General features: G+C 43.5%; 1 protein-coding gene across 4 annotated transcripts in view; it reads left to right on the plus strand.

Moving 5' to 3' along the window:
- The window catches only part of mdy (diacylglycerol O-acyltransferase), a 242736-nt gene that overhangs the window by 154111 nt on the left and 60796 nt on the right, over nucleotides 1-27829 (plus strand). For all 4 annotated transcript variants that reach the window (XM_050191515.3, XM_050191513.3, XM_055062068.1 and 1 more), the window contains 4 exons: nucleotides 9513-9650; nucleotides 14131-14214; nucleotides 19741-19844; nucleotides 27533-27613. In XM_050191515.3, coding sequence (XP_050047472.1) covers nucleotides 9513-9650; nucleotides 14131-14214; nucleotides 19741-19844; nucleotides 27533-27613 — 407 coding nt within the window. The remainder of the gene's footprint in view (nucleotides 1-9512; nucleotides 9651-14130; nucleotides 14215-19740; nucleotides 19845-27532; nucleotides 27614-27829) is intronic.

Consider the following 27829-nt stretch of genomic DNA (forward strand, 5'->3'; position numbering starts at 1 on the left):
TTTTTTCCTGTGTTTCCATATATCCATTGCCTTCGTTTGTCCATATACCAAGGTATTTATATTCTGTTACCCGAGGTATTTCTTGGCCCTGTATCTCCACTGTCTGTTCACTGTTTTCATTGAATACCATAACACCTGATTTTCTAACACTAAATTTCAAACCTAAATTGTTGCCTTCCTGTCCACAGATATTAGCCAGACGTTGCGAATCACTTTGCTTGTTAGCTAGCAACACAATGTCGTCCGCATAAAATAAACCTGGGAGTTGCTGCTCTATTACTGTACCCGCCTGTTTGTATGAGAGATTAAACCCGATATTACTTCCTTCTAGTGCCCTCTCCATCCTCACCATGTACATCATAAACAGCAGCGGGGATAAAGGGCACCCCTGCCTCAGTCCCTTGTTGATATGAACTTTCTCCTCGCTCCTCATCCCTTCCCATTCAACGCAAATGGTATTTTCTAGGTAAATCTCTCTCAAAAGCTGTAGACAATCATTACCTAAGCCTTCCCCTTCCAGAATATCCCACGAAATGTTGCCGTCTACGTTGTCGTAGGCACCTGTAATGTCTAAAAAGGCCACATACAACGGTCTGCTTTCTGCTTTTGATATTTCAATACACTGAGTAAGAACAAACAAGTTATCATCCAAACACCTACCTATTCTGAAGCCATTCTGAAGCTCTCCCAAAATGCCATTATTCTCTGCCCATGCTTGAAGCTTTAATTTGATTGCCTGCATTGCTAGCCTGTATATTACCGATGTAATAGTCAATGGTCTATACGAGTGAATTCTGTCTTTCTCCCCCTTACCTTTATAAATTAAATTCATTCTACTTTGTCGCCAACTGTCTGGTATTCATCGATCTTTTAAAGTTTTTTCCACTGCTTTCACCAGAGCTTCCTTACTTTTTGGTCCTAGTTCATTTATCAGCCTAACGGGAACCTCGTCTAGCCCTGTGGCTGTGCGCTTAGGAATTTTCTCTTCCGCTTTCTTCTAGTTTAAATTTGTCAGCACCAGCTCCTTTTCCACTTGGGTCTCTTTCATGCTCTTTTTTTCATCAAGTACAACCTCGTCATTGCCTTGGAAAGATTCGGCTGTTGCTTTTCGGATGTAATTTATTGCCGCTTCTCCTTCCAGTCAGCTGTTTTCATCTTCGTCTAGGATATGTTGTTGTATTGTTGTTGACTTCCTGCCTAATAATTTTATGTGGTTCCAAAATATTCTAGGTGCGGCCTTCTTTTTCTCACGTATTTCTGACAACCAACGTTCACTTTCACCTTTTAATTTTTCTTGCACCAGTATTTAAACCATAGACTTTTTGTCCCGGTATATTTCCCATTTACTGGTTACTTCATCCTGTGGCAACTGCGCCTTCTTTGCCTGCCTGTGCTCTCGAGATGCTTTCTGTCGTTCGGCGATCGCTTCTCGTACCTCCCTGTTCCACCAGCTTTTCGGTTTATTTTTTCCTTTCCAACGAATGTGTTGTTCCTCTTTCCATATTTCTGTCGTTATTACACTTAGAAGCTCACCATATTCCCACGCTTTACTTGGCCATTTGCCAAGTTCTTCCTCAACTCTAGTGACTGTATTTGCTATTTGTTCAGCGTTCAAATTTGGACTGGCCATTTTGCTCTCCTTGCTCTCTTTCCCAACTACATATCCCATATTCAAAATGATGCGTTTATGGTCACTCCCTATGCTGCAAAACCTTTCTTTATCGATGACCATTTCTCTCAACTCATCATGAATTCCTTCTGTCATCAGACAGTAATCAATGCTCGATTGCCGGTTTCCCACGTGATTTATCCTTCACACTTAGGCCCTGTATTCACGATCACGAGGTTATGTTGTTCACAAAGGTCCTTTATTGACTTCCCGTTATTGTCGGTATAGCCATCTAAATCCTGTATGTGGGCATTCATGTCACCTAATAAGACAATTTCAGCACCACTCCCGAAACCCTTAATATCAGCGCTTATGCATTCCACTAACTCTTTATTCTTCTCTGTGCAATTTTTTCCGGTCCACAAATACGTAACGCCCAGCCAAGTTTCTTTCCCACTCATTGTACCTGATAACCAAAGATGCTCTTGACATTGTGAATTTACTCTTTTCCATTTGGCTCCCTGATGGATGAGCGTTCCGACTCCCTCTCCCTTTCTTTCCGACTTAGTTCTGTTGCACCCTTCCCAAACATAATTCTCAATAACTGGTGGCTCTTCTGAGTCTCTAAGGTGCGTTTCTGTAACCGCATACACCCCTATTTGTTCTCTGTGTAACTGCTCCTCAATCTCTGCCCACTTTTCCTTTCTTCTGCCGCCCTGCATGTTTATGTAGCCTATTGCATGGCGAGCTCTTTTTCTTGTTTTCCTCCTTTTTCTGTTATCGACGGCGATGCTCTTCTGATGTTCCCCTAGGGGACCTTCTTCATTACTATCTACTCTGACCTCCTGAGCGCCCGCGGGCCCCCTAAAGAAGCAACAGCGCGACCACCAAGTCGCCAGCCCACTTCTCGTGCTAGCCTGTAATTGAAGTGGATCCTGTCTCGTTTAAAACCCCCACAACTTCTCACTTCCCTGTTTATTTGGACAACCTCGAAGCCTTTCTCTCGGCTTATTTTCCATATTGCCTCATTAGCAGCCACTACGGCTCTTTGTACATGACTGTCACGCACAGGCACCTCCGGCACCGTGCACACCACGATCTGCACCTGAGGGGATAGCTCACGCAAGTCGTCCACCCCCTTCGCCAAGCGCTGGGCTAGTCCTGGCCCTTTCCTGTTTAGGACGTCATTTAGCCCACCTGCTACTATGACAAGGTTGCGCAAGTGGGCATTTTCCGCGAGCTTTTCTTTTGCTCGCTCCATGACTGAACCCAGTGTGCCCCCTGGAAATGTCCCTCTGGCCACTCTTTTGTCGCCTTTCGCCCTCTCCACAATTGCTTTTGAGCACCCAGCCAGGTTTGAATCGCCAGCAATAATCACCCTTTCACTCTCTTCTACCTCTCCCTGCTTCCCTTTGTCATTTTCCGCGTGATTCGGACTCGACAAGGGGCATTGTCCCCTGGGCTCCTGCTTTTTCCGCGTAGCGGCCTCAAGGTAGGTGCTGCTTTTTCCAGCTAACACTTCATCACCCTGCCTGCGTTCCACGTATTTCTCTGACCCTCCCGCGCCTGTCGCGTCGGGGGTCTGCGTTCCATTGTCACGCACATTCTTGATCACCATGGTGGCCCTGTTCAGCATTTCCTCGGCTGCTTCAAGTCTCTTTTCAACTACCTTCCGTGCCTCACGCTCCCTGTTTAGCTCATTTTTGAACTCTTGCACCTGTTTGAGAAGCTCTTCCTGGAAAGCCTCCATTTTCTGCAGCCTAGTATCGACATCACATTGTGTGTCAGTGGATTCGACACCCTCTCCATTCTCACCCGTCTCCTCATCTGCCTTGAGGGACCCCCCCCCCCCCCCGTACTGTCTGGTTTACCGGCTTTCTCGCCATGTATTGCACGGCTTTTTGCAAATACTATAATACTATATCAATGCAGAGCACGTGCCTTTTAGAAACAACCGATACGCACAGGATCCAAATCCTCAAAATGCCGCAAAGCAACTCTCACCACTGTTTCAAAAACAATGCCGCGGAGACCAAAGGTATGACACGCTCTCGCACGCGCTCAACCACGCGGCCACGCTCTCACTTTTCTACCAAACACGCACAGTAAGACCACTAATAGCTATTTGTCTTGCCACTTCCAAGCTACTATTTAAAGACTACAAACACTCAACGTCCCACTCGGCTGCACATGTTGGAACACGTGGCACGAAAGGACGCTCTAATCATCCTGCAAAACAAATGTACACGAAGCACACCCGTGCACCCAAAATACGAGAGACAAAAAAAAAGGAAAGAAAAGGAAAACCCCCCAATTACTATTTAAATGCAAAAAACTAGCAAATAAAAACAGAAGCAAGCTCAAAGCATGCACAAAAACTTATGATTTTGTCGTCGCCACGGAGCCCCGAAAAGCACGTCCATTCGCCACAAGATCCAAAGCAACTCCTCCCACCCACCTGCACTGCAGCGCTCCTAGCAGCAGCCGTCGGCATTCATTGCATCCGGTGCCACCCGGGAGGCCGCGGACGGCACACTAGCCAGTATTAAAGCGGAAACGTGTATGGAGGGGCTTTACGGTGAACAAACGACGGCTGCTTTCCTTTTTTCCACTTATATCCTGTTTCACATCCGGGAGCGAAGCAGTGTCGTTGCCGTTTACATTTCGACCTTCCTACTTCTCACGTGTTCAGCCGACTGCGCGCGAAACAGACTCGAACAGTAGGTTGAAACACCAAAAAACAGTCAACGTCGCGAATCATGCCCGCACGAACAAGCGCGCGAAGCCCTTTATTCTATGGCGAAGCAGCGGAGGGAGCCAGCCCACGCGACTACAGCGCCGCCACCGAAATCTGCGTCCTGTCCGCACTTGCCGCCTCGCTGCAATGCATAGGGCGCTCCGGCTCCTGAGCCCACTACCCCCTTCTAGAACACCATAATATTGGGTGTGTTCCAATTCTGGCCAGCATCAGATACAGTCTACGTAGACAGCTAAGGAGACAGCCACAGACAGCATCGAGGCCACGTAATGGAATGCGTTTCTAGCCGTCTGGAACATACAGTTGGTCTGGAAGACGTACTGAGGACACTTCTGCGACGTAACACCACCTCGCCGCCACAAGAAAAAGTTGAGAAAAGCATGCATTTTTTTCTATGTTTTATGTCTTTATGCCTGCGAACCTATGAAAAACACGATGTAGCTTACATAAAGGGCGTAGGATAGCGCATCTACGTTTTCTTGTGCACATATAGTGTACTAGAATGGGGGAGTGGTCCAACGGAGGCTACGGCAAGCAGCGAGAGTGAAGCAAAAAACGTTAAAATTTGAGCGGCGCCGAGCTGTCTGCTACACGCGCCGTCTTCTACTCGACAGACCGTCATGCTTGCGGTTCTTTTTCGTCACTTCTTTTACCTAGTATGTGCGAAAAAGAAGAATGCAGTTAAAATAACTGCTTTAATTGCCATGAATTGAGGTTCCTCGCTTCCATCAAACAATGCCGTCTGCACGATGTGTTTACGCGCAGACGGCCCTCGCATATTTCTATAGTTCGTCTGGTAACTCCGTGACTTGGCAGAGTGTTCGAAGGTAGAGAGGATGAGCACACCTCGGTAAAATAACTACTGTTGTGTAGTGGGTTTCAAAACTGTATGCAGCAGATTGAAAGGTCAGGCCAAGATCTCGCTCTTCGGAGTCCCTAAAGATGAAGAAAGGCACCGAGTGTGGGAACTCTATCTTCACCGCAACGATCAGCCCTTTAGAAGCCACAGACTCCATTTGTGAGCGTCACTTTGATGCAAAATACATACTAAGGCATTATGTGCATATCACTGAAAGCCAGGAAGTATCTACACAGAGTGGAAAGCCTGCGCTTAGGTCTGATGCGGTACCCACAATTTTTTGCCGTTTCTTCCGGAGTATCTCTACGAGCAGCAACACGTGCGAGCAGCCCATGTAAAAGAGAATGGCCTCACATGCAACAGGTGAAGGCCAGTCATCAAAGAAAACACCCCCGCTCTCAGTTGAACCGTCATTGACATTGGAGGCATGTGACAATGGAAACCTGCGCGAGCTCGAAGACATAGACAGCCGATAACATGCTTCCTAATTCAAACAAGTATAAACAATGTGTTTTGCTTTATTCACCCAGGGAACCTGGACAGCCAACTATATCTCAGGCGTATATGAGCATAAAAATAGGGGAAAAACGGCTATTCCATAAATATATTTAAAACAACACACAATTAACCTACAAAAAATGTGCTGCATGTAATGGATAATGTGGCCTACATTCTCCCTAAATGTCAAATTGCTGCCATTATTGCGGCATTGGGGAAATTTTGTTAGCATTCAATATATCGCCTTGAGAAAGGCAGAAAACGTCTGTATACAAATTTTTATTTAACACTTAATTAAGTCGCACAGTTCATTTACTCCTGTACCTCGTCTAGACCATTCCTGTGCATGACCCCATTTCTTGGCAATATAAGCTGTGAATTTCGTTCCCTCACAACACAGTGAAAATGCGCATATGGTTTAAAAAGGAAAACAAACTACAAACGTGATCTATCTGATTGCAGTCGTGCTCGAACGCAACTGCAACACTGCGTTCGAGCTCGGCCGTACTTCTGTTCGGCATGCTCCATCGCTGCAGGGCGGTGCCTCCGGCGCACGCAGCTGTGGCGTTGAGAAGAAGGCGACGATGGCACCATCTGGATGTTCAATAAAAAATGCCTCAGTGCGGAGCCCTTGTTAGACCCACTCTTCCAATCTGGTACTCTAGCACAGACAACCTTCCTGTCGGCTTTCCAAGTATAGAGTTTCTCACTATAACACCTAGAGGGAAATCTGGCACCACCGTCTACGGGAGCTTCCTAAGGGGCGCTGTGCTGTCATGGGAATAATATGGGCTACCTTCTATTGTCAGGCGGCGCAGCGATTGACTCGGCCGTCAGCCGCAATACGTCGGGCCGTACCGCGTTCTTCGCCATGTCACCAGCCTCATATACAAGATATCACCTATGACTTCGACGTCTTCTACCCCTCCAAGAACTGATATCATGCACGTTTCGCGACTCAAGCCCACCGTGTCAGTTCTGCGAAACACTGAGGCGGCCACTTAAGTCACCAGCCTCACATATAAAATATCACCTATGACTTCGACGTCTTCTACCCCACCAAGAACTGATATCATGCACGTTTCGAGACTCAAGCCACTCAAGTACACCGTGTCAGTTCTGCGAAACACCGAGGTGGCCACTTCTATGGAAGCATACTTTTTCGGCGCTCGTTTGGAACATGTCGGGCGTTCTAAATGGTGGTTTTAAGGCAATCGAAAACAATGAGGCCCATTTTCGGCCACCAACGCTTCAGAAAGGATGCCAACTTTACAACTATAGCCATGAATGTCGTTTCAAAGAAGTAAACAGCACGGACATCACTGCGAAATGCTTAAATTAAACTAAATAAAGTATGGGGTTTTGAATGCCAGAACCACAATCTGATTATGAGGCATGCCGTAGTGGGGGAATCTGGAATAATTCGGACCACCTGGGTTCTTTAATGTGCACCTAAATCTAAGTACACAGGTGTTTTGGCATTTCATCACCATCGAAATGCGGCCGCCACGGCTAAGATTTGAACCCGCGACCTCGTGCTTAGGAGCCTAACACCATAGCCACTAAGCAATCACCGCAGGTTGTGAAGTGTTTGTCACAACAAAGCAACCATGCTTACGACATCGAACTCAAAGTAAGTTTTATTTTATTTTATTTTATGCCACTTTAGTGAGCAAATATGGCCGTAGACGTTTCTCAACTGTCATTTGTTGCTTCATTACTTGGAGCGTGCCTTGCACCTCACAATTGTAGAGGTTTTGGCTAATTGGCAGGTAAGTGCTTTTTTTCTATGTTGAAGGTTGGAGTGCTGTGGTGCACTCCAACCTTAGTTCGGTTATTCTAAGCGCGTGAAAACATCGGCATGAATGAGCCCAGTTCCAGCAGCTGCATCTTGATCTTGACGCAGAAAGAAGCTGCATGTTGACATATTAGTGTACAACAAAAAAGCACAGTGCATACAAAGCTTCAGGACGGCGCGCTTGCGTAGCTAGATTTGACACGTAACAGCCACTGCACATTTGTTTTGGAGTGAGATGAGCTAATTAACAACTATTAAACCTCTTTACACCAGTGGCAATCAGTTCACGCATTTTTATGCAGTTGTCACTTTAGTATCAATTGTCACTTACAGCGCATACATAGACGAGGGACAAAAAAGGACAAAAGGACCTTTTTTTGTCTCTTGTCTATGTATGCGCTGTAAGTGACGATTGATACCATGTAATACCAACTAGCCTGTACCCAAACCTTGTGTCACTTTAGTGTGTGTTTTTATGGATGCCGCTGCTGGTTCTTTTTAAAATTCTTTTTGCATTTACGTCTCAGTTCATTTAACGAAAATTCACAAGAGGGACATGAACCACGACGATCCACTTCAGCTGCCGGGTTTGCCTTCCACGGTTTTGAAGGGAAGCAGTACAATTTGACGCCGATGCCCCCTTCGCGGTTGTGACAATCCTTAATGCAGCAGTATCTGTGCTTATTCTTATGGAAGGAGGCTTCCAAGCGGGCCTGAGTGCAGTATGGGCAATGGTGAAATGGCAGTGAGGGCCTACTCGCGGGTGCTCACTGCCGCTGCTAGGTGGCATGACATGTGCAACCAAACTTCATTGCAGGGTGCCCATATGTGTCTGCGAGGCTTGTGTTGGCTGGTGTTGTAGGAGGCTTCATCTAAAATGTGGATATGGCTACACAAATAACCCGTTCTTAAACTAAAATCTTCCTAAAGGGTTTTCATTCATGCATGTTACATCTTCCAGTGATGTTTACTCACCTACAATGCATACCGTATGAAGAAAAGCAAGAGCAGACGACAAACTGTTCGAAAGCGAGCGCGAATCTTGTTGTCTGTCGTCCAACTTTAGCGGCCCGCTGATACTGTTTACGTTTCATATAGTTGTACATGCAATAACAAGCTCTCATAATTAGACAAAACATGTTTTTGTGTTATACCTAATAAAGCTAAAACTACTTTTCATGTGCTGTTTTAGTAGAAAATGAATCATTGTGACAGACGGAACAGTGCTTGCCAGGCGCATCTTCAGTGTGTCCTGGCTGTCCAAGAAGATGCCAATCTGAAGTCACAATATACCGGCATTCCAATGCGTACCGCAGTGCAGCTGTGCCAGACTTCCCTCGAGGTAATATAGCAAGAAACTGTTTCCAAGCGTCCTACTCAGGCGCCATCTTGTTTGGACAGGAAAGTAGCCTGCATCGTTTTTAACTTCGATGCTGTCTTCACGAAGCTGTCTACTTTGACATCTTCGTGAGAATTGGAACGAGACTTAAGATGGCCGCTGTCCGCTTAGCCGTCTACTTAGCCATCTACGGCGAGTATTGGAACATAGCCATTGTGGCTTGAAAAACGCTATTCTTTCGTGATTTCCACGAATTTTCTTGCCACCTTGGCTGACAGAACAATTTTTTAGAACACTTCTACGTGGTTTTCAGTGATGATATTTCAGAATCTGATTTAAAGAAAGTTATAGAAACTGTAAATGTGATTTTTTTTTTTTTGCCATTTTTCACGATGCAAAAGCCGCGTTGCCCCTTAATCAGCCAATGAAGTGACTGACACAGCATTGAGGTAGTCTCTGGTTGAATTTCCTGACAAGCATGAATTTTTGTTCAGTCACAAATTGTATTTTCTGCAACACAGGGTTGGTTTCAATTATGAAACATTGTGCTTCAGTTGTTAATGCATTATGCTTATCGCTATAGAGAATTAAGCTAATGTTATTTGCATGGTTTAGCCAGACTTCTGCCCTGACCTTTAGGCTTTCTTTCAGTTGCATCATCACTGGCATTGGGTTGTGTGACAGTGCTGTTCCTTAAGCTTGTCTCGTACCACATGGTGAACCTGTGGTGCCGTCAACAGAGAGCATCGCGCAAGCACCACCGGCGGAGGTCTTCGTCTGGCAATGACCGTGAGTGAAGCCTTTTACTTCAACTATGAACTCTGCTAGTGATCACTGTTGCTTATTTAACCATGGAAGGAAGCTTTATTCAGGTTTGCAAAGCCACGCTAATTATTGTGCTCTTGCTTTCGGCTTATGTGTGAATCGCTTTAATTAGCTGAGTAGATCTTTGGTGATGTAAAACATTTAATTTTTAATTGCACTGGAACTGCCATACTAATATGCGGCATTGATGTTCTATAAAACTATGTGTATAATAGAAGAAACTTGCAAAGATTCTGTCAAATACATCATGTACCCCATCAAGCCTTTACAGCTTTTAGAACATCAGCTGTTAAACACTTATCCATGCTTTGCTGTGTCCTTCTCCATCTGGTTCACTCAGGTGAACGTAACATTCACTGACATTGCACCCCATACGTTAATGGATGTTATGTTCATAAACATATTTATGAAGAATCATCAGAAGCAGGAGAGCAGAGATATCAAGGTGACTTTTCAAGTAGTGAGTAGACCTAATGTAGATACTCGGGAGAGCCTCAATAATTTTGTGATAGAACCATAAAGCCTGTAATTAACGAAGTTGCAGTGAACAATGCTGGAGCAGGTGGGCACTGTGTGGTATCCATCAAAAAGACCTTCTTAAAGCAGAGAATTTACATAAATATCTGCAGCCTTGAATGACATCTGTGAAAATTCTAGCATCAAGTAAAGATTGTGCTTAAATGTCTTGGCTTTCAGCCATTTGTAGTTTACTCTTACGAATTTTTTACTAACATTTTGGGTGGATCTCCTAAAGTCCTTGTCTGTGTTCCAGGATTTGTGCCTTGTCTTTGTGTTTAAGATGGCTATTTGAGACATTTGGATGATATCTGGGAAGGAAATCGGAGCTATTTGTTATTTCACAGAAACATGCTGAAACAGGAAAATTGCTACTGGGCAATGCTCAACCTTGTGAAACACTCCAGCCCACAATGCTGTATGCATCTTTCCTGTATCCAGTCTTTTCATTATGTTTAAATTGTGATGGAAAAGTTGCATTGTGGGTTGCTGATCCAGCTGACACAAGAATTAACCCCCAAATTTTATAACTGGATACGTTGATAATTCATTTGGTATGTTGGGTGATATGTAGGTACATGCCCTGTTTAGGTACCCAGAACAAATGCTTGCATGCTGTTTATGCAGCTGATACTGTGCATGGAGAGGGTAAATCCTTATTGAGAATACTAGTTTAATACTATTCACAAGACCTCATGGTAGGAAACAGTTCAATTTCACAGCCCGAGTCCTCTCGCATCACCAAGAATCTGGCCTCTCTCGGTAATGTAATCTTCCTTCGTGTAATTGTCGTATACTTTGCTATCACTAATACTGCTTTGCCTTTCCAGAGAAACTGCAGCCTCTCTCATTTTATTTATTATAATTTTTTTTTTACCTTGAGTCCAATTCTAAGCACTGCTGCACATGACTGCTGTTGATTCTGATTTCGAGTGATTCTGGTTTGGCATCATTTTGGTTACTGAGTGATTTATAAATGGGGTCCCAACTATCATGTGCCAAGACTTAAAAAAAAGAGAAGTTACGTTACTTGAAGAAAACATAGTACATATTGTTTCTAGTACAGTGGAGTAGCTGTCAGTGTTTTTTTCATTACTAATATTTAATCAGGTAATTGCAATTATCTAATTGGAGAAGTAGTGTCATAATTATCAAAGTGTCAATGAGGCATCTGTAAGCACAGCCAATGGAAATCTGGTATTTTTAGTGACATACTAATTGTGTACTATTTTTTTTTTTTCAACTGGTAAAGAAACCCCAGGAAATATGAAAAATACCCCGTGGCTGCGCTCCCACCCGCGTCATAAAGCAGCGCCCTCAGATATGCTGATTGAACACAACTGCTTTGTCTGTCGCAAACCCGAAGAGAAAACTCATCACCTTAATAATGGTACAGAAGGAGTACCAACAGCAGGTTTCGCACCTTCACAGCTATTCCTTCCTCTCATTTTTACGTCACGCTTATTATCCGTCTCAAGGCCAGCTGATCACACTGATAACAAAAGCCCCTTGATAACACGGCCGAAGCGCCGCTCTGATCATCGCATCGAAAGAGTGCACATGCAGCTATATTTTGCATCAGAAATTTGCTTTGCATGAAAGCCAAATTAAAGTGATGGTTTTATTTTTCGTGAGAGTGTATACGTGCTGCAAAACAGCCTCATATGGCAAAAACGTAAAAGTGAAGTAGACAGACCGAGAAGTGACCCTCGTGTAAAGAGAAGACAAGACTGACGTGTTTAAAAAAGTAAATGTACCACTTCTAAATGAGCCAAATTGGCAACTGGGATGTCTGCAAAAAAAAAAGAAATGAGATAATAGTGTACCCTTATAATCTGTGAATTCGTAAGGGCCGTTGAACACCAGCTGCCATCTAGGCGACATGTTTGAATAGGTCCTCTTCTTCAGATAGGCAGTATGTACTAAGTCCACTTTATCACATCTTCTGTGGCTTTCTTGATGACCAATGTTGGAATTCTGTGGCAGACATGCATTATCCTTGTCTTGAGCTAATCTGACGTCCGCCTCGATCATGTAAGCACAATCTTTCACATAACCCCAAAGAAAGAAATCGAGTGGGGAGAGGTCAGGTGACCTAGCCCGCCAATTTACAGGCCCGTGCCTTCCAATCTATTGAGCATGAAAAGTCGCAGCCAGCCAGTTTTGTGCCCGGCTGCTGCTGTGTGCTGGCATCCCATCTTGCTGATACCACAGAAGTGAAAGACGTGACAGCGAGGCTTCGCTTAGAAACTCATCCACCCCTCCTTCAAGGATTTCGTTCACGTAACACTGTCCAGTCAGTATGTGATCAAAGAAGATGCGACTAATTGTAGCACCGGCGTAAATTCCGCACCCCACATTGAACGACCACTGCTACTGGTGCCGATTGCACTTTACCCAGTGTGCATTATAGTCACTCCAATAGTGTGCATTATGCAAATTTACCTTGGCATTTCCCTGAAAATTGGCTTCATTTGTGTATATAACGTTGCTCAAAAAGTGCAATGACTCATCGGCTTTTGTGAGGACAGAGTTTGAGAAATCTAGACGGTTCTGCAGGCCCCTATCTTCCAAACATTCGTGCTGGTTAATGTGGTACGGGTGAAAGGCCGAGTCATTTAGAATCATCCTAAGTGATGACTTAGAAATCAGTACCAGGGCGGCCATGTCCCGCACACTAGCATGAGGGTTTGAGGCCATAATTGTCTTGGGTTTTCATAATATCTGATGATAGTCAATGCGTTTGGTCTACCACCACACTTCCATGACTGATATATATTTGCGGCCTTCCTCTTGTTGCCATTTGCAGCTCTCAAGGCAAGGATCATGTTATCCTTCTGTTCATTAGAGAGACATGGTGACTGGAACAAAACAAAACGAACCTTTATACCTTTGCACTGATGTCGTCAATTCGCTTTTTGGTGATAGGTTTGGTGGCAAAAAAAAAAATGATCCTTGCACTTTATTTACGCTAAGACAACTATCACAGCTTGTTTGCAACTAACACCAAATGTGACATGTTGCTTCAGGCTGGGCGCAGCAGATAAGGCACTAACTCGATCACAATGTTTTTCTTTATTTCCTTTATTTCGTTCTGGCTAACTCGGAGGGAACATGTTCAAGGGTGTTGCTTTATGATGCGAGTGGGAGTGTAGTCACGTGGTATTTTTCATATCTCACAGGGTTTATTTATTAGTCGGAAAAAATTACTATGCAATTAGTATGTCGCGGAAAATGCCTCAGGTAGATGTCCGTTGGCTGTGCCTACAGATGCCTCATTGACACTTTGATATTTAGGATAGTACATCTAAAGTTAGAAAATTATTACATTTACTTAGTTAAATCTCAGTAACGAAAAAATTACTGGCGGCTACTCCACTGTACTGGAAACAATATGCACTGAGTTTTGCTCAAGTAACACAATTGCTCTTTTTTTTTTTTTAGTCTTGGTGCGTGATAGTTACTTGGCACACCCTGTATATATTTATGATCTCTGTATATCTTTATGATCTTGCATTTTGCCCACATCGAAATGCGGCCGAGATTGGATCCCGCGATCTCGGAATTAGCAGTAAAACACCAAGGCCACTATGTCACCATGGCAGGCCATGCCATTACCTTGTATTTTGCAAATTATGAAAATATTGCAAATAAATGTAACAACGGCAAGTTATTGTGATGGTGAGTAATGTGATGTGAGTCGAGAATCTGCATTCTAAGTGCAACATGCTGGAACAATATACAGATTCAAGAATGCAGGCAGAAACTGTTTGCAGGGGTTGTGCTTGTACATGAGTTTGAAACAATATTAGCAGGCTTTCACAGAATGCATTGTAGGCATGTGTATAGGCATGTGGTGGCAGGGCATGGTTTCTAAAGCTTCTATTCATGCATTTTTGAATACACACTTGTGCTCATGCATTTTCAGAGATAACCCAGGGTGTGAATGGACGCACCACCAATGGCCACATGACAAAGTTTGTCATCTACCCTGATAATTTGAACCTGTATGGTAAGATTCACTTTACATACAAATGAATTTTAATTTTTAATTTCTTGGAATGATGTCTTTTCGATACTATTCTACTACATAGTTATATAGACCATTTGCTGCAAGTACCATATATTCGGGACTGTAGTCCGCTCATGATGTACATTCTGCAGGGGCCAATTTGGGCTTAGTTTTTTTTTTAGATAGCCTGCACCTGCTGTATAGTTTGCAGGGAGAAACTTTGACTTAAAATGGGGTTTCCTAGCTTGCCTGCTACCAATATAACAGTAGGTAAGCAGAACCTTTATTGTCAACCAGTAAAAGCATACAGAAGTCAATAAACCATCAAGACTACTTTTCTTTGGGCTATTGCAACAAAACAAGTCAGGCATGTCAGATATTACAAACAGCTCCTCAATTTCTTTGTCGCCTTCAGAATTTTGAGTTCTTGCACACTCTCGTCAACAGTGAGCTTGAACAACGTCATGAAGGCTCTTCATCTTTTTGGTGCCACCACAACTGTTCCTGTGTTTTGTGCATATATCAAGTCCTGTATAAATATATTGCGCATTTTACAACTATCTTTTGTGCATATACAAGGTCTTGTGCAAAAGTTCAGTCGCAATGTGTCCTCGTTTTCTTCAAGCGCACCTCCAATGGTCAGAAATAAAATTATGTATAGTTCACACCCTACAAAATTCCAACTCTTCAACTTTGTATAGGCTGCAGACTGTATTCTAGAAAATATGATAGTTCGTAGAGCTGAAACCAGACAGAGCCAAAATGCATGGCTGGCCGCACCCGGGCACAGTGTGTACTACTGGTTATCAGCTGCATTAAGGGGCATTTACTAATAAAGTATGCTAAGCTGAAGGAAAAGCACTGTTGTTGGTCATAAAAGCCTTGATGGGCCAATTTAACATACAGCTTGTTTCTGTGCAAAAGCCTTGCTGGTTGTGCAAAGTGCAAATGAACAAGCTCACCTAGCTGTGCTGAATCTGTTTCTTTCTACGTCCTCGTTTAGTCATGCTTACACACTGTATCATGGCTGAATTTCAAGCATCCCAAGAAATGACTGATTTGTAATATTTATTCCTATCCATTGCAAAGATGTTATCCTGTGGTAAAGCAGAATTGAGCAGAGTGGCTTATTATGAGCCCTACTGTTGCATCACATACTCATAAAATCTGTGATATGGCTACACCTAGGACAGAAAAAGATTTTTTTATTTTAGATGTCCATCGTAACTGGAGAATGTTAAAAAGAGATCGCATTGCTGGCATGGGTCGTCCATGGCATTGAGTAGGTCACCTGTTCTAACTTGTCTTCCAGCATTGACCGCAAACACTTGCAACCTCTCTATGTACTTCCGTATTACTGCATCAGCCAACAAAAAGTCGAGGATGAAATCTATTTTACTCATCATAATGGGAAGGATGTGCATGAAGCCAGTGGCGATATATTCTAAAGCTTGCCACTTTATTATTAAAACCTTGCTCAAACCCAATCCAATGGTTATTCAAAGGTATGCCAATGTCTCCAGAAATTTCAAGTGCGTAGTTACATTGATATAGCTCTGAATGAGCTGCATATTTGGAGTAGATTGTATAACAACTTCTGCAGAGGACTTTGCAGCTTTTTACGTGGTTAGCTACAGTATTATTGTGGTGTAAAGTGATCAGCAGGTAAGACAAGCAAGCATGCTGTATCAGGTCAGTCAGGGTGAATTTTGCTCACTGGCAGTTAGGAATGTGTGGCCTATTACGAGGTCACCACGGAGCACGAGGCCATTGTCACTACTACTACACACCTTTCATAGATGAAGAAACCAGTGCGTTTGTGCAACATAGTGCCTCACTTTCAACCTGAATCATTTGATGGAAAGTTCAGAGGCTTGCTCGTGAACATGTTACTGCAAGGCTTACTAGGCCATGTAGGCAATATTTAAATTACGAATTGGCAATTACATGTTCTGTACATGACCACATTCGTACGTATCATTAACCCAGCCAGCATCCATTTACTTCCACTTGTGAACCTTCTGTCACTATATGGACAAGCCTTTCCAAGCATGAGGCCACTTATGGAAGTGCTACTCCATGATCAAATATGGCAATGACTGTGCCACAGCACTACAGAGCCTCTGTAGCTGCCTGAATACAGCTGCACATCCTTAGATAGAGCTAATATATGTGTTTTATCACTTACATGTAAAGCTTCTTAATTAGATTATGTTTTTATATGCTTATGAGCCATTTATTTTATAATAAGCATGTATTAACTCGGCAAGTCATGTGAATTATATATATAGAAAACTCTTCACAAGGCTCCTCGATAACTACGAGGGATGTTCCGAATTAAGTTTTGTCATTTATTTTCACACTGAAACATTATTGGCAAAAAAAGAGAACATAGACCATGGCATCGTTAACTATACACCTTGCACTATTTTTCCATATAGTCGCCACTGACATTGAGACATTAGTCGTAGCGTGCAACTGTTCAACTCGTATAATAAATTTTGAATATTTGCACAACACTATATTGGGATTGGAAATTGCTTGATATATTTCACATATGAAAAACTAAAGAACAAAAACCTAGATCAGTAGATGATTTTTACTAGACACCGAGGGTGAAGGCCGAATTGAGCTATATCTCAACATTCGTATTATAAAAAAAAACTATACATTTATTAGTGAACTGTTATTAAGGGCTCCTCAGCCTCGGAAGTAGCATCTGCACAGCAGGCAGGAGTTGGACCAGGCCGATCACCACATAAGGTTTGAACAGGTTTGAGATGGCGTGAGAAAAATTAAACATTTATTTGCTTGCTTACGAGAAGAGCAGTCAGCTCAAAGGCAAAGGCTCTTGTTATATCTTGTGTTTCGGTTTCAAGACGTGTTGATCGCTAGTGCCACGCTGTGCCCAACATTGTGCTGCGCCGTGTTCCCTTTCCTCTTTGCTGAAATAAACTCTGTCTTTGTTTGGTCCTCGTAAAAGGCAGTCGTCCTTTCTTCTGCGGCGCTCTGCACCATGGCCCTTATGCCTGGCCCTTATGCCTTATACCGGCATCGTACCGACGCCACTACACTACAGCTATCTCAACTGTGAAAGTTACTAGCTCTTTATACCCTTTCAGGGAAGCTGTTACCGCAAAAAGGAAGCGACTATTAGCCGAAGCACACATGCACTTGGTTGGTAATGCAGAGCTTGTCAAGCGCACCACTGCACTGACATCTGGGCACCTGCGTAAGCTATTGTTTGCTGGAGACACGCCTAAGCCTATGAAGACATGCCCAGGAAGGAGAAGATTCTGCGCTGGCAGGAACACTTGGGCCCAGATGCCTTTGCACGCAGACAAATATTCACGGTCATCACTTTATAAGAATGTAGGGGTTTTGGCGTTTTGAGTGTTCAAAGTGTCTTTAGTGTTTGAGCAATGCTCTCTTGCCATTGTTCCAGTTTAATGAAAAGAATCTTTGTCCCAAAGGCAACCTGTAACAGACTAACTCGTTGGGAACGGTAAATACAGAAGGGCGGAAAACCACATTTGCAGTCCGGAGAGATAGTGCTGATAGATGCTCAAAATAACTGGCGTTTGCCCCTCAGCTCCACTATAGCTTGGAAATTGCAAGGAGAACTTCTAAGTGTGTTCTGTTCTGATCCATGCCATGAGGACTGCACAAAAGTTTCATTAGGCTTAGTTGAAGTTTCTTGTTCATAGCAACCATCATTCATAGCCATTAAAAAAATGCAACTGCTCAGCTGGCAAGTGTGACGAATTCTCGCTGAGTTCCCTGGGCTCATTTCCCTAAACTGCCTTAATATGGGAACTTGCCACGTCAAAACTCATTCACAAATTGGTAAAACACACAAAAACATGTGGTATCTTCTTATATTGAAGATGTGTTAGATTGCATGTGCAAAACAAAAGTAATGTTGATAATTCTAATTAGGAAGAGAAATGGGAAAGCTAAGATGGAAATGTCTAGGCTCCTGCGTTAGCAGTTTCAACTTCAACCATCGGTGCTACCATTAATTGAGACTCTCCTTTTTGTAGCGCACGTTGAATGAATACTGCTGCAAACTGAGGCTACAGCACAGGAGGAGGCCATTTTTGGAGGACATTGTTGCCATTTTAGAGAGCAATGATCCATCTCATGAATGAACCTCAAGTTTTCAAAGTAGCACAGTTTCTGAGCAGGCCATATAAGGCACAAGGCATGCACATTTTTTCCCAGTGATGCTATAAGCCTTCAGAAGTATTCAGCTTATGACTTGCATATAGTAGAATAGAGGTGCTCTTCATTAGCCTTTTGGCACAGTACAATGCTTATGCAGAGATGAACATTTTAATTTGTGCATCTATATGAACTCATAGCCATATGTGTCATTTTTGTGGGAGTGTACACTTAAACTCCCCTAGTCAAGCTTAATTTTGTAAAGAACATTGGCGATGTGCCGATATGTTATTAACATAAAATTACACATGATACAAGAGTCTGAACTTTCTACTTAAAGGGCCCCTAAACCACTTCTGACATTAATTTACATATTTTAAATAAACAATAACATTGCATATGGTATACAATGACGATCACCCTACCCTTCACAGACATGACACCACCCTACACTGCAGGGAATAGACAAATTTAAAAAACAATCCCGTGCTTCTCTCCTCACTTTTCCAATCTCTCCTTTGCACATTGTGATTCCACCAGGGTGCTGTGTATGACGTCGACTAGGTGAAAAGCTGTCAATTAGTCATTCAATGAGGGACAATAGTGCCAACAGAATGAGAGATGGCTTTGTGTTCTTAGAATGGAGGGGGGCTTGCCCATTGTGCGCCACTGAATCTTTTATGAAAGTTCTATTCAGTCGGCATCACATGGAGGGTGATTAGGGGTGAACAATAGAGAAGTATTTCTTCTGGGGTGTTGATGTGACCTGTAGCTTTTGTTGCAGTACATTGAGTTAGTAAGATCACTCAGTGCGGAGGAGAGTGCTAGTAGGGAAGGTAGTGAAGGCAAGCAAGAAACTGCAGCGGCTGCATAGTCGTTATCTAATACTTGTAACTTTACTAGTACAGAATCATTTAAAAAAAATTCTTGCAGCTGTAAGTTCATTGTATACTGGCACACATCTGCCACTATGTAACATATTTTTGAGCCGATGGTGGTTTAGGGGCCCTTTAAGCATCCTGGCTCACTTTAGAAGCTTACATTCGGTATGTAACAGAAATGTGACAACCAATTAGAAGAACCTAAAATTAGCAGTAGCACTCTGGCTTGGGTTATGTGGTTCAGCTTGAATTAGCCTAACGATAGTGGAATAAGATTAAAGAAGACTCATGTAAAACTGGATGGCCTGTTCTACGTCCTGATCTACATTTGCCTTCTTTTGAGTCTTCCTGAGCTGTTACGTTAATGCAGATTATAGTTGTCTTTGTCAAAGTGTGGCTGTGTTACTATTGTAAGATTACTGAGTACTATATGGAACATCTAGAGTCCATTAATGGCAGATGCTTTATCCTATTTTTGCAGATATTTATTATTTCATTTTTGTGCCAACCCTCTGCTATGAGCTCAACTTCCCACGGTCATCAAGAATAAGGAAGCGCTTCCTGTTTCGTCGTTTTCTGGAATCTGTGAGTTAATTCAATTAACTTTCATGCAACCATTTAGACCACAGTAGTGGCAGTACTTCTACAGAAAAAAAAGAAAAAGAGTAACATCTTAAACATTTGCAAAAAATGTGGTGCAAGACATATGGGAGCAACATAAGAAGTAAATATGTGCATCAAGTCTTTATCTTTTTCTGTCTTGCATTATGTTTCTTGCTGATATGAATTACCTGTTCAGCTAGGCAGTCTCTTTATATCCATTTCTGACTGCCGAGTGCTTTCAGTAAGCCAAAAAGAAAGGCAGCTTCTTAACAAGCATTGCTTTCATGATAAGTGAAAAATAAATCTTCCAAGAAAAAATTAATACGTCTAGTATGTGAGCAGAACTTTAAAGTTGAACAAGTTGTGTCAAGTGTCAGGACCATGTTCCCAATGAATCGCCCAGTAAACACAATGCTGCCACATTGCTATCAATGCAGGACTGTAGAACTATGAATAGCTTTGTTCACTCAGACACCAAAGCTAAACAGTAGAAGCACATGACTCTTTAGCCAAGGAGAACAGCTTGCAATAAATAGCCAAGAAAAGGGAGAGATAAGGGATTGCTCGCAGGGTTGTCAGCCTCTCAAAGCAGTAAAGGTGCGTGTTTCTCAAGGTCAAGTAGGTACTGGGGATCCAGATCATGAGAAGAAAATTTGAAGATGACTAAAACTAGGTTGAAGAACATTTGGAAGGTGCACCCAAGCCATGAACGGCAGCTTACTGGTATCCCTGAAAAGAAGTGTACTTTACATACATATTCTCAGTGCATTCTGCCAATAGTAACTGAAGTGGCCAAAACTTGGAGGATAACAAAGAAACTTGAGGGGAAGTTAAGCAGTGCAGAACAAGCAATGAAAGAGGAAAGGATAGAACTGCAGTATTGATTAGAGAGCAGATGCAACCTTCTGGTATTTTAAACGAGATTAAGAGGAAATAAATTGAAATCATCTTACAATTATCCCTGGTTTATATTAACGACATTGTTGAAGACTTACTAATATACAAAGTCGATTGTACATTGATGATTGTGTAGCTTACTGTGCCGTAAATAGTTTGTCAGGTACTTACCACCTTCAGGAAGACCTGAAATCGATAAAGTGCTGGTGTATAAAATGGAATATGACTTTAAACACTGCAAAATGGCATGTCATTTTGTTCACACACAGGCATACTGCAGTCATGGCTACTTACTTTCTGGACACAATGCCCATTGAAAGGGTATTAGAGATCAAATATTTGGGCGTGTATTTTTTTTTACTTCATATGGACAAGGCATATGCAGCATATGACTGCAAAAGCATTTAGGACGTTGAAATTTCTGAAATCAACTTTTTAACACTCTTAAGGTTAAAGAAATTCTTTACGAACATACGACCCATACTGGAGTACACGTGCAGCATGGGACTTACACACACTCAATCGTGTCAATATGCTGGACTGTGTCCACAACCGAGCCACGAGGTTCATGACACATGATTATCATTTTCACAGCAGTGTGCCTAGTGTCAAGGCTCGTTTAGGTTGGTTACTTGTAAAAAATCTGACATCATGCGAAACTGGAGATAATGTGTAGTATTTTCACAAAATTCGAATGACCCGAGCACTGTATATTCTACCACCATACTTAGTTTTTGCACGCCGTGACCATGATTGGAAAATACATGACATATCTTGCTGCACTTCTGTTTTTCAGGCATCTTTTTTCTCAAGTACTATAGTAGCATGGGACCAATTACCCCAGTGCATTAATAATTATCGAAACCCTGCTTCTTTCAAAGTCATGTTGCACAAAATTGTTAATTAGACCATGCTTTATTTTCCTTGTGATCATTTGTTGTATAGTATTCTTGAAAATGTTTGTAATAACTTGAAAAATCATGTAATAGTTGTCATAGCTTCTTTCTCTTAGTATTCTCTTTAAATTGTTATTTCTTTGGAGAGTTTGTATATTTAGTCTTGTAATGGTTGGACATTCATACACGTGTTTTTCCTCTTCTGCTGTAATGCCATATTGCCGCAGCAGAATATGCTGAACGAATACAATAAATAACTGAATAAACAAACAACTGGTTTCTGCTCTGTCTAGCAATAGTGGTAGATCTGTGGAGGTAATGCTGCTGGAGTTGGGCTTATTGCTATTGTTTAATGCTGTAAGAGGTTGTATGAGGTGTTGCGACATATTATGGACATACCGGAGTGCACTCAGCAGGTAGCCTTCAGTCTCGCCATGCAACAAGATGACAAACACACTGACATAGCTAATTTTCCCTGCACATATGGTTATGCCATCAGATATGCTGTGGCCACTGTCTCGTGAAACATTGTGGCCATGCTGCAAAGTGCTTTATCTTTTTGGAGGAGCGGGGTGGGGGAGCATTCAGCAAATCCTGTGCCAGGGCTCCAGAATAGCACTTCATGTTCAACAGAGGAATATTGTGTGTGGTGTATACAGAACGCCAGTTCTGCATTCTCTTTTGCATCCCCAAGTGGGCTGCCAGTGGCCAAAGCAGTATGTGTGTTTGTAATGCAGACACACACACAGAGTCGGGGACATGATGCTGATGCTGCAAGTGTTGCTGGAGTGTCCATATATAGTTGCTATTGCAATAAAAGCGCAACTGTTAAGTCGTGCAAAGCATAGAGCTGATAACTAGTTGTCTGTTAGAGTAAGAATGAACGCCAAGGGAATGGCGGGAAATGCAGTCTATAGTGGCTGAAGATTATATGTTAAAACAAGAAAAATTGTTCACAGGAAGGTGGAGACTTGAAGTGATCAGTGGTGGTTGAATAAGGTAAGCTACAGCTGGAGGCAATGCTTCAACAAGGTAACTTGTAAATAAATGTTAATTTCAGCCTGGGAGGTCATATAAGAGCAATTTTCTCATCAAGAGATCAATAAAACAGATTGTGTCAAGTCATGTCCTTAGCCATATGCCTGCTTATTTGTAATGTCAGATGTTATGCATCTCAGCACACGTGTATATACCGTAAAAACCGGACTATAGGTCGACCCCCCAACTAACCAATTCTAAAAATGAAAAAAAATATTTTTCAATGGCAAAAGTACCGAAAGGCACCCTTACCTTGAAACAAATGCGACTCAGCCGGTTGCACAGTGGTGACAGTATTTATTTAAATGCTGCTCGCATGTGCACCTGGCCAAGCTTTTGACAGTATCGCGCGACCATCGAACCGCGTGCTCGTCAGCACCTTATTAACGGCGCTGAGCGGCGAAACAAATGAGATACGCGCATGCATACACATGCGCTCACTTTCGCTATTTCGCCACTCCGTGCCGTGATGATGAGGTGCTGACAAACACGCGGGTCGATGGTCGGGCGATACTGTTAAAAATTGGCCGGGTGTACAGTACACAGAAGGGCACGAAGTACGCAAGCATTCGTGCAAGATTCGGACGACTCCGTATCAGCGTCGTCCTAACTGAGTCGGGTGACAAATGCTTCTCGCTGTCCACGTCCCATAGAGCACCGTCCTCTGTACCGTCCAGTGCAAAGCCCTTCCTCTTCATGAATCGTCGCACCCAGGATGGCGAGCCCTTGAATTGCGGCCTCGTCAGTCCAGAGGCCCGCGCGATCTCTACCGCTTTCAAACGAATGCATTCGGCAGTCACAGGCAGTGATCTTACACGCAGCTCCCGGACGAACTCCGCAACCTTGTCTTCCAGTTTTGGATACGCTGCGGTCGTTTTCTTTTGTTGCTGCAAGTTGTGGATGACGTTTTCTTTTGGTTGCTGCAAGTTGTGATACGCTGCTTCTGCCTCCACCACTACCGAATGCTCTTTTCGGATACTTCAAATTCGCGCTATAGGCAGGTTGCGCACGTAGTTCCCGCGCCTACTAGGGCGCCCCTCGCGGCGGCGAGCGCGGAACCGGCAGGATACGACCGGCTCGCTTGGGTTCGGAAAGCCTGTATGTGCACTGTTTCGCGCGTAGCTGTTGCCTTTTCTGAGCAATGCCGAAGTGCAGCCCGAGCTGTTGAGTAGTGGGCTGCAACAGCACGTACACCAACTCACGAGGAACAAAGTTTTACAGGTTTCCAAGCCGACCATATGAACCAGAGCGGCGTCAACACTGGATAGCGCTTGTCCGACGGCATAAGCTGTTTTATGTTCCGGCGTTATGCCAAGTGCGTTATAACGCTGAATTCTTTGCTTTTACAGCAATGATGGCAGCAACGGGACACCTGCAGTCAGTGGCGTAGCTAGGTCATTTGGCACCCGGGGCCCATAGGTCTTCTGTCCCCCCCCTCCCCCGGGTTTATTCGAGGAAGGCGAGGATATCAACAATTTCCGCGTGTCTCCAGACGTATATGACACCCCCCCCCCCCCCCCCCCCCCCGCTGGCCCCTTGCACCCGGAGCCCACGCCCCCCCCCCCCCCCCCTTGCTACGTCACTGCCTGCAGTGCGTACCGGGATATGCAACAAACAAAGTAGTTTGTTCCCACACTATACCGCAGTAAAGCTGCTAAAGCTGTGGAACTCTTTCCCAATCCTCTCCCATTCAAACAGCGCTAGGGCTTGCTGAGAGATTTAAGGAGGGGTTGCAGCCGGCTGAGCTGGCATACACCCTTCTGCGCCCAGCATATCAACGAAGGGGCAGATGAGATCACCAAAATTTTTGACAACGTGGTTTATTGGAACCTCCTTTACACGCACTGAAAAATCGCAACATAAAAGTATCGCACTTCCAGTAACTTGGGCGAAAATATTTTCCCAGCGTAGTCTAACAACTGGTAAGTTCATCCCCTTTTTTTGTGTTTGGGGAGAGCAACGTTAGAATACCTCTGGTAGGTCTTAAGAGTCGTTCGTACGCCCCACGTTCTTGGATGAGATGTTTTGGATTCGTATTTGCCGTCCTGTATGTACAGGGAAACTACCGCGGCGTCCTTGCACTTCCCTGCGATACCAGCACGGCAATCGCAGCTCCCCGCTAGGATTTGTCTGCTGTCGCCGATCTTCAAGAATCATTGTCGCCTATAATTTCATGCGTCAACACCATAGATAACGAAGTAACTTAAGCTGAGCTTCACGCATCTCGCTGGTGCATTATTTTTCGTTTGCGGAATAAACCTTGCAGTCACTTCCGATCAGTGCGATTTCAGCACTTCGCTCACGCCGTAGACGTGCCCCACTTCAAATAGACGACTTCCTTTCTCTAAATTCTTTTCCCTAAAAAAACTATGCAGATCTTGTAATTCCCGAAACCCGGTTAAAATTAATATCGGCACACTGTTTCGCGCCATCGCTACCGTTTGACAGGACGCCAAACACGCAGCGCGGGCTGCTGACGCCGTGAGTAATCCTACCACATTCGCGCAACTATTCGTCAGGTGGCGCTAGGGGTCGGAAAGACAGGGCGCCGCCTAGCACTTGCAACGTGCCCATGCCGCCAGGTTGCCGTGGGCTTCCGCGTACTCGATCGCCTTTTTCTTGAAGGCGACGGTGAATTGCCATCGGCTTCCGCTCATTTTGAAACAAAATGTGAAAAAGCAGCCTTTAAGCAATATAACTTTGTGACAATGGAAACTCAAACTGACGGTGCCGGCCACAATGCCGCCACGGCACGCTGCTGCTGATGGCGATGGCGATTGTTGGATGGATGGATGGATGGATGGCGGCTACACCCTTTGTAACGCGCGGTGGCTGGTGCCACCTAGCCTTTTGCTCCCCCTCCTATTTTTTTTCTTCTCTATATCCCCTTCCTTTTAAACTAGTTTTCACTCCCCTCCTCCCACCAAAATAACTATCTAAAATAGTATAGAAAACATTAGCTCCCCGATTTATGGTATTATATCTCCCTTGACCTCCTCCACCAATCCTCTAGCCTCCCCTTCGTTACTGCCACTCTTTTCTCGTCTATTTTCCCTCGTTCCCCAGGAAAACCTAATGCCCCTTCCATATCTGTCACTGTTCCCTCAGCCAGAGTCAGGCGAAGGTCTGTGCATCTCGGCACTATATGCTCTGTGGTCTCAATTTCAGCTCCGCAGGCTGTGCACAGAAGGTCCACGTCTTCAAATTTAGCCATGTATGTTTTCGTTCTCAAAACCCTCGTCCTAGCTTCGAATAATAGTGAGCTGCCCCGCGAGTTATCATATAAGAGCTCTCTTTATCTTCTGTTTTTGTGTCCTATACATAGATAGCGCTGGCTTTCCGAGCATTCTTTCTTCCCACATTTTTCTTTCCGTCCCCTTCACCTCCTTTCCCACACTAGAACCACATTGGGGCCCGGTACCATAACCCCTTTCCATGCCCCTCTAACCACCTTGTACCTATTGTAGTTCCATAGTGCCTTGTGTTTCATTACAGCTGAGTTCCTTTTCACTTTTTCAATCATAATTTTTTCCTGTTCTTCCAAGTACTTTTTGCCCTTGTTTAGCCATATGCCCAAATACTTGTATTTTTCAACATGATCAATCTTAGTGCCTTGTATGTCCAATGGTTCCCCCCTTTCTTCATTGTATACTATTATCCCAGACTTCTCTCTACTGAATTGCAGTCCCAATTTTTCTCCCTCCTCTCCACATATGCTCATTAGTTCCTGTAGCCCTACTCGGGTGTCCGCAAGCAGTACAATATCATCTTCATACATCAGTCCGGCTAGTACTTGAGTTACCTTCTGCCCTTCCAGCATATAGCTTATGTCTGTTCCTGTTGTGCTCTGTTCTAGCCTTTTTTCCATTTGGCTCATGTAAATCATGAAAAGCAGGGGCGACAATGGACAGCCCTGCCTGAGACTTCTTCTTATTTTAGCTGGCTTTGTAGTTTCCCCCTCCCATGTTATCTCTACCTCATTATCTGTATAAACTTGTTGTAGGAATCCAATCACCTTTCTCGCTAGACCATATTCCTTCAACTGGCTCCATAACTTTTCTCGGTTACATTATCATAGGCTCCTCTAATGTCTAAAAAAGCTATCCATAGCGGTTTCTGCCTGGCTGCCGCTATCTCTATGCACTGTGTTATAACAAATAAATTATCATCTAGCCTTCTGTTCCTTCAAAATCCATTCTGCAGCTCTCCCAAGATCTCTTCACGTTCTGCCCATTCCTCCATTCTCATTTTCACCATCTGCATTGCTACTCTGTATATGACTGATGTGACAGTTATTGTTTACTTCATCTGCCCATTGTTGCAAGACTTCCGTAGTTTTTCCGCCAATGTGCGGTATATAAGACGAGGATCGACTTTTCGCAATGGTTTTTTGAAAAAAAGTTCGACCTATATTCCGGTTCTTACGGTACATTTGTCACTGTTCTGAAAAGAAACATTAATTTGTAAAGAAAACTAGAAAATTTTTTTTTTATAGCAGACCCTTATCATTTGTGCAGGATATTAAAACATCGATTCTGTACATACAGTTTGCACTTTTCTCAAGGTGCCTGAAATGTGACATCTGGAATATGGGCGTCACCTATGTTGGTGCTAGTTTAAGGATTTCTGGTAAGCAAATGTGCCGTGAACACTTCAAGGAAATTAGGTCATGTTCACTGAAATGACCAGTCTGACATGCCAGTATACCACCTGTTTCACTGCAGATGCCATTTTGGGAGCAAGCAAGATGTGTATTATAAATAAAGCTTTATTAATCAGTCATGCAGTACAGCTTGAGTTTATTTTAATCATGTGTACCTTTTTTTTTTGGTCTCCAAGTTATTGCTGTTGCAGCTGATCCTGGCCTTGGCCCAGCAGTGGATAGTGCCCATTATGGAAAACTCACTGAAGCCTTTTCAGGTAATTAAATGATCCAGATTGATAATATTCAAACTCGGGGAATTCTAAAGCTTATCTTCTTCACTCTTTCCTTGAGCACGAGGTTTAAATGTATGTGACCAGCATAATGAGATTTTTGTCAAATGCCTACCTAATAAGAGAGCTTTTTTCCTGGTTTCTCATGATTTCTAATTGTTTCTAATCGATTTAGCCGGTTAAATATGAGGTGTGAGATTA

This window comes from Dermacentor andersoni, chromosome 1 (genome assembly GCF_023375885.2).
Source record: "Dermacentor andersoni chromosome 1, qqDerAnde1_hic_scaffold, whole genome shotgun sequence".
Taxonomy (NCBI): domain Eukaryota; kingdom Metazoa; phylum Arthropoda; class Arachnida; order Ixodida; family Ixodidae; genus Dermacentor; species Dermacentor andersoni.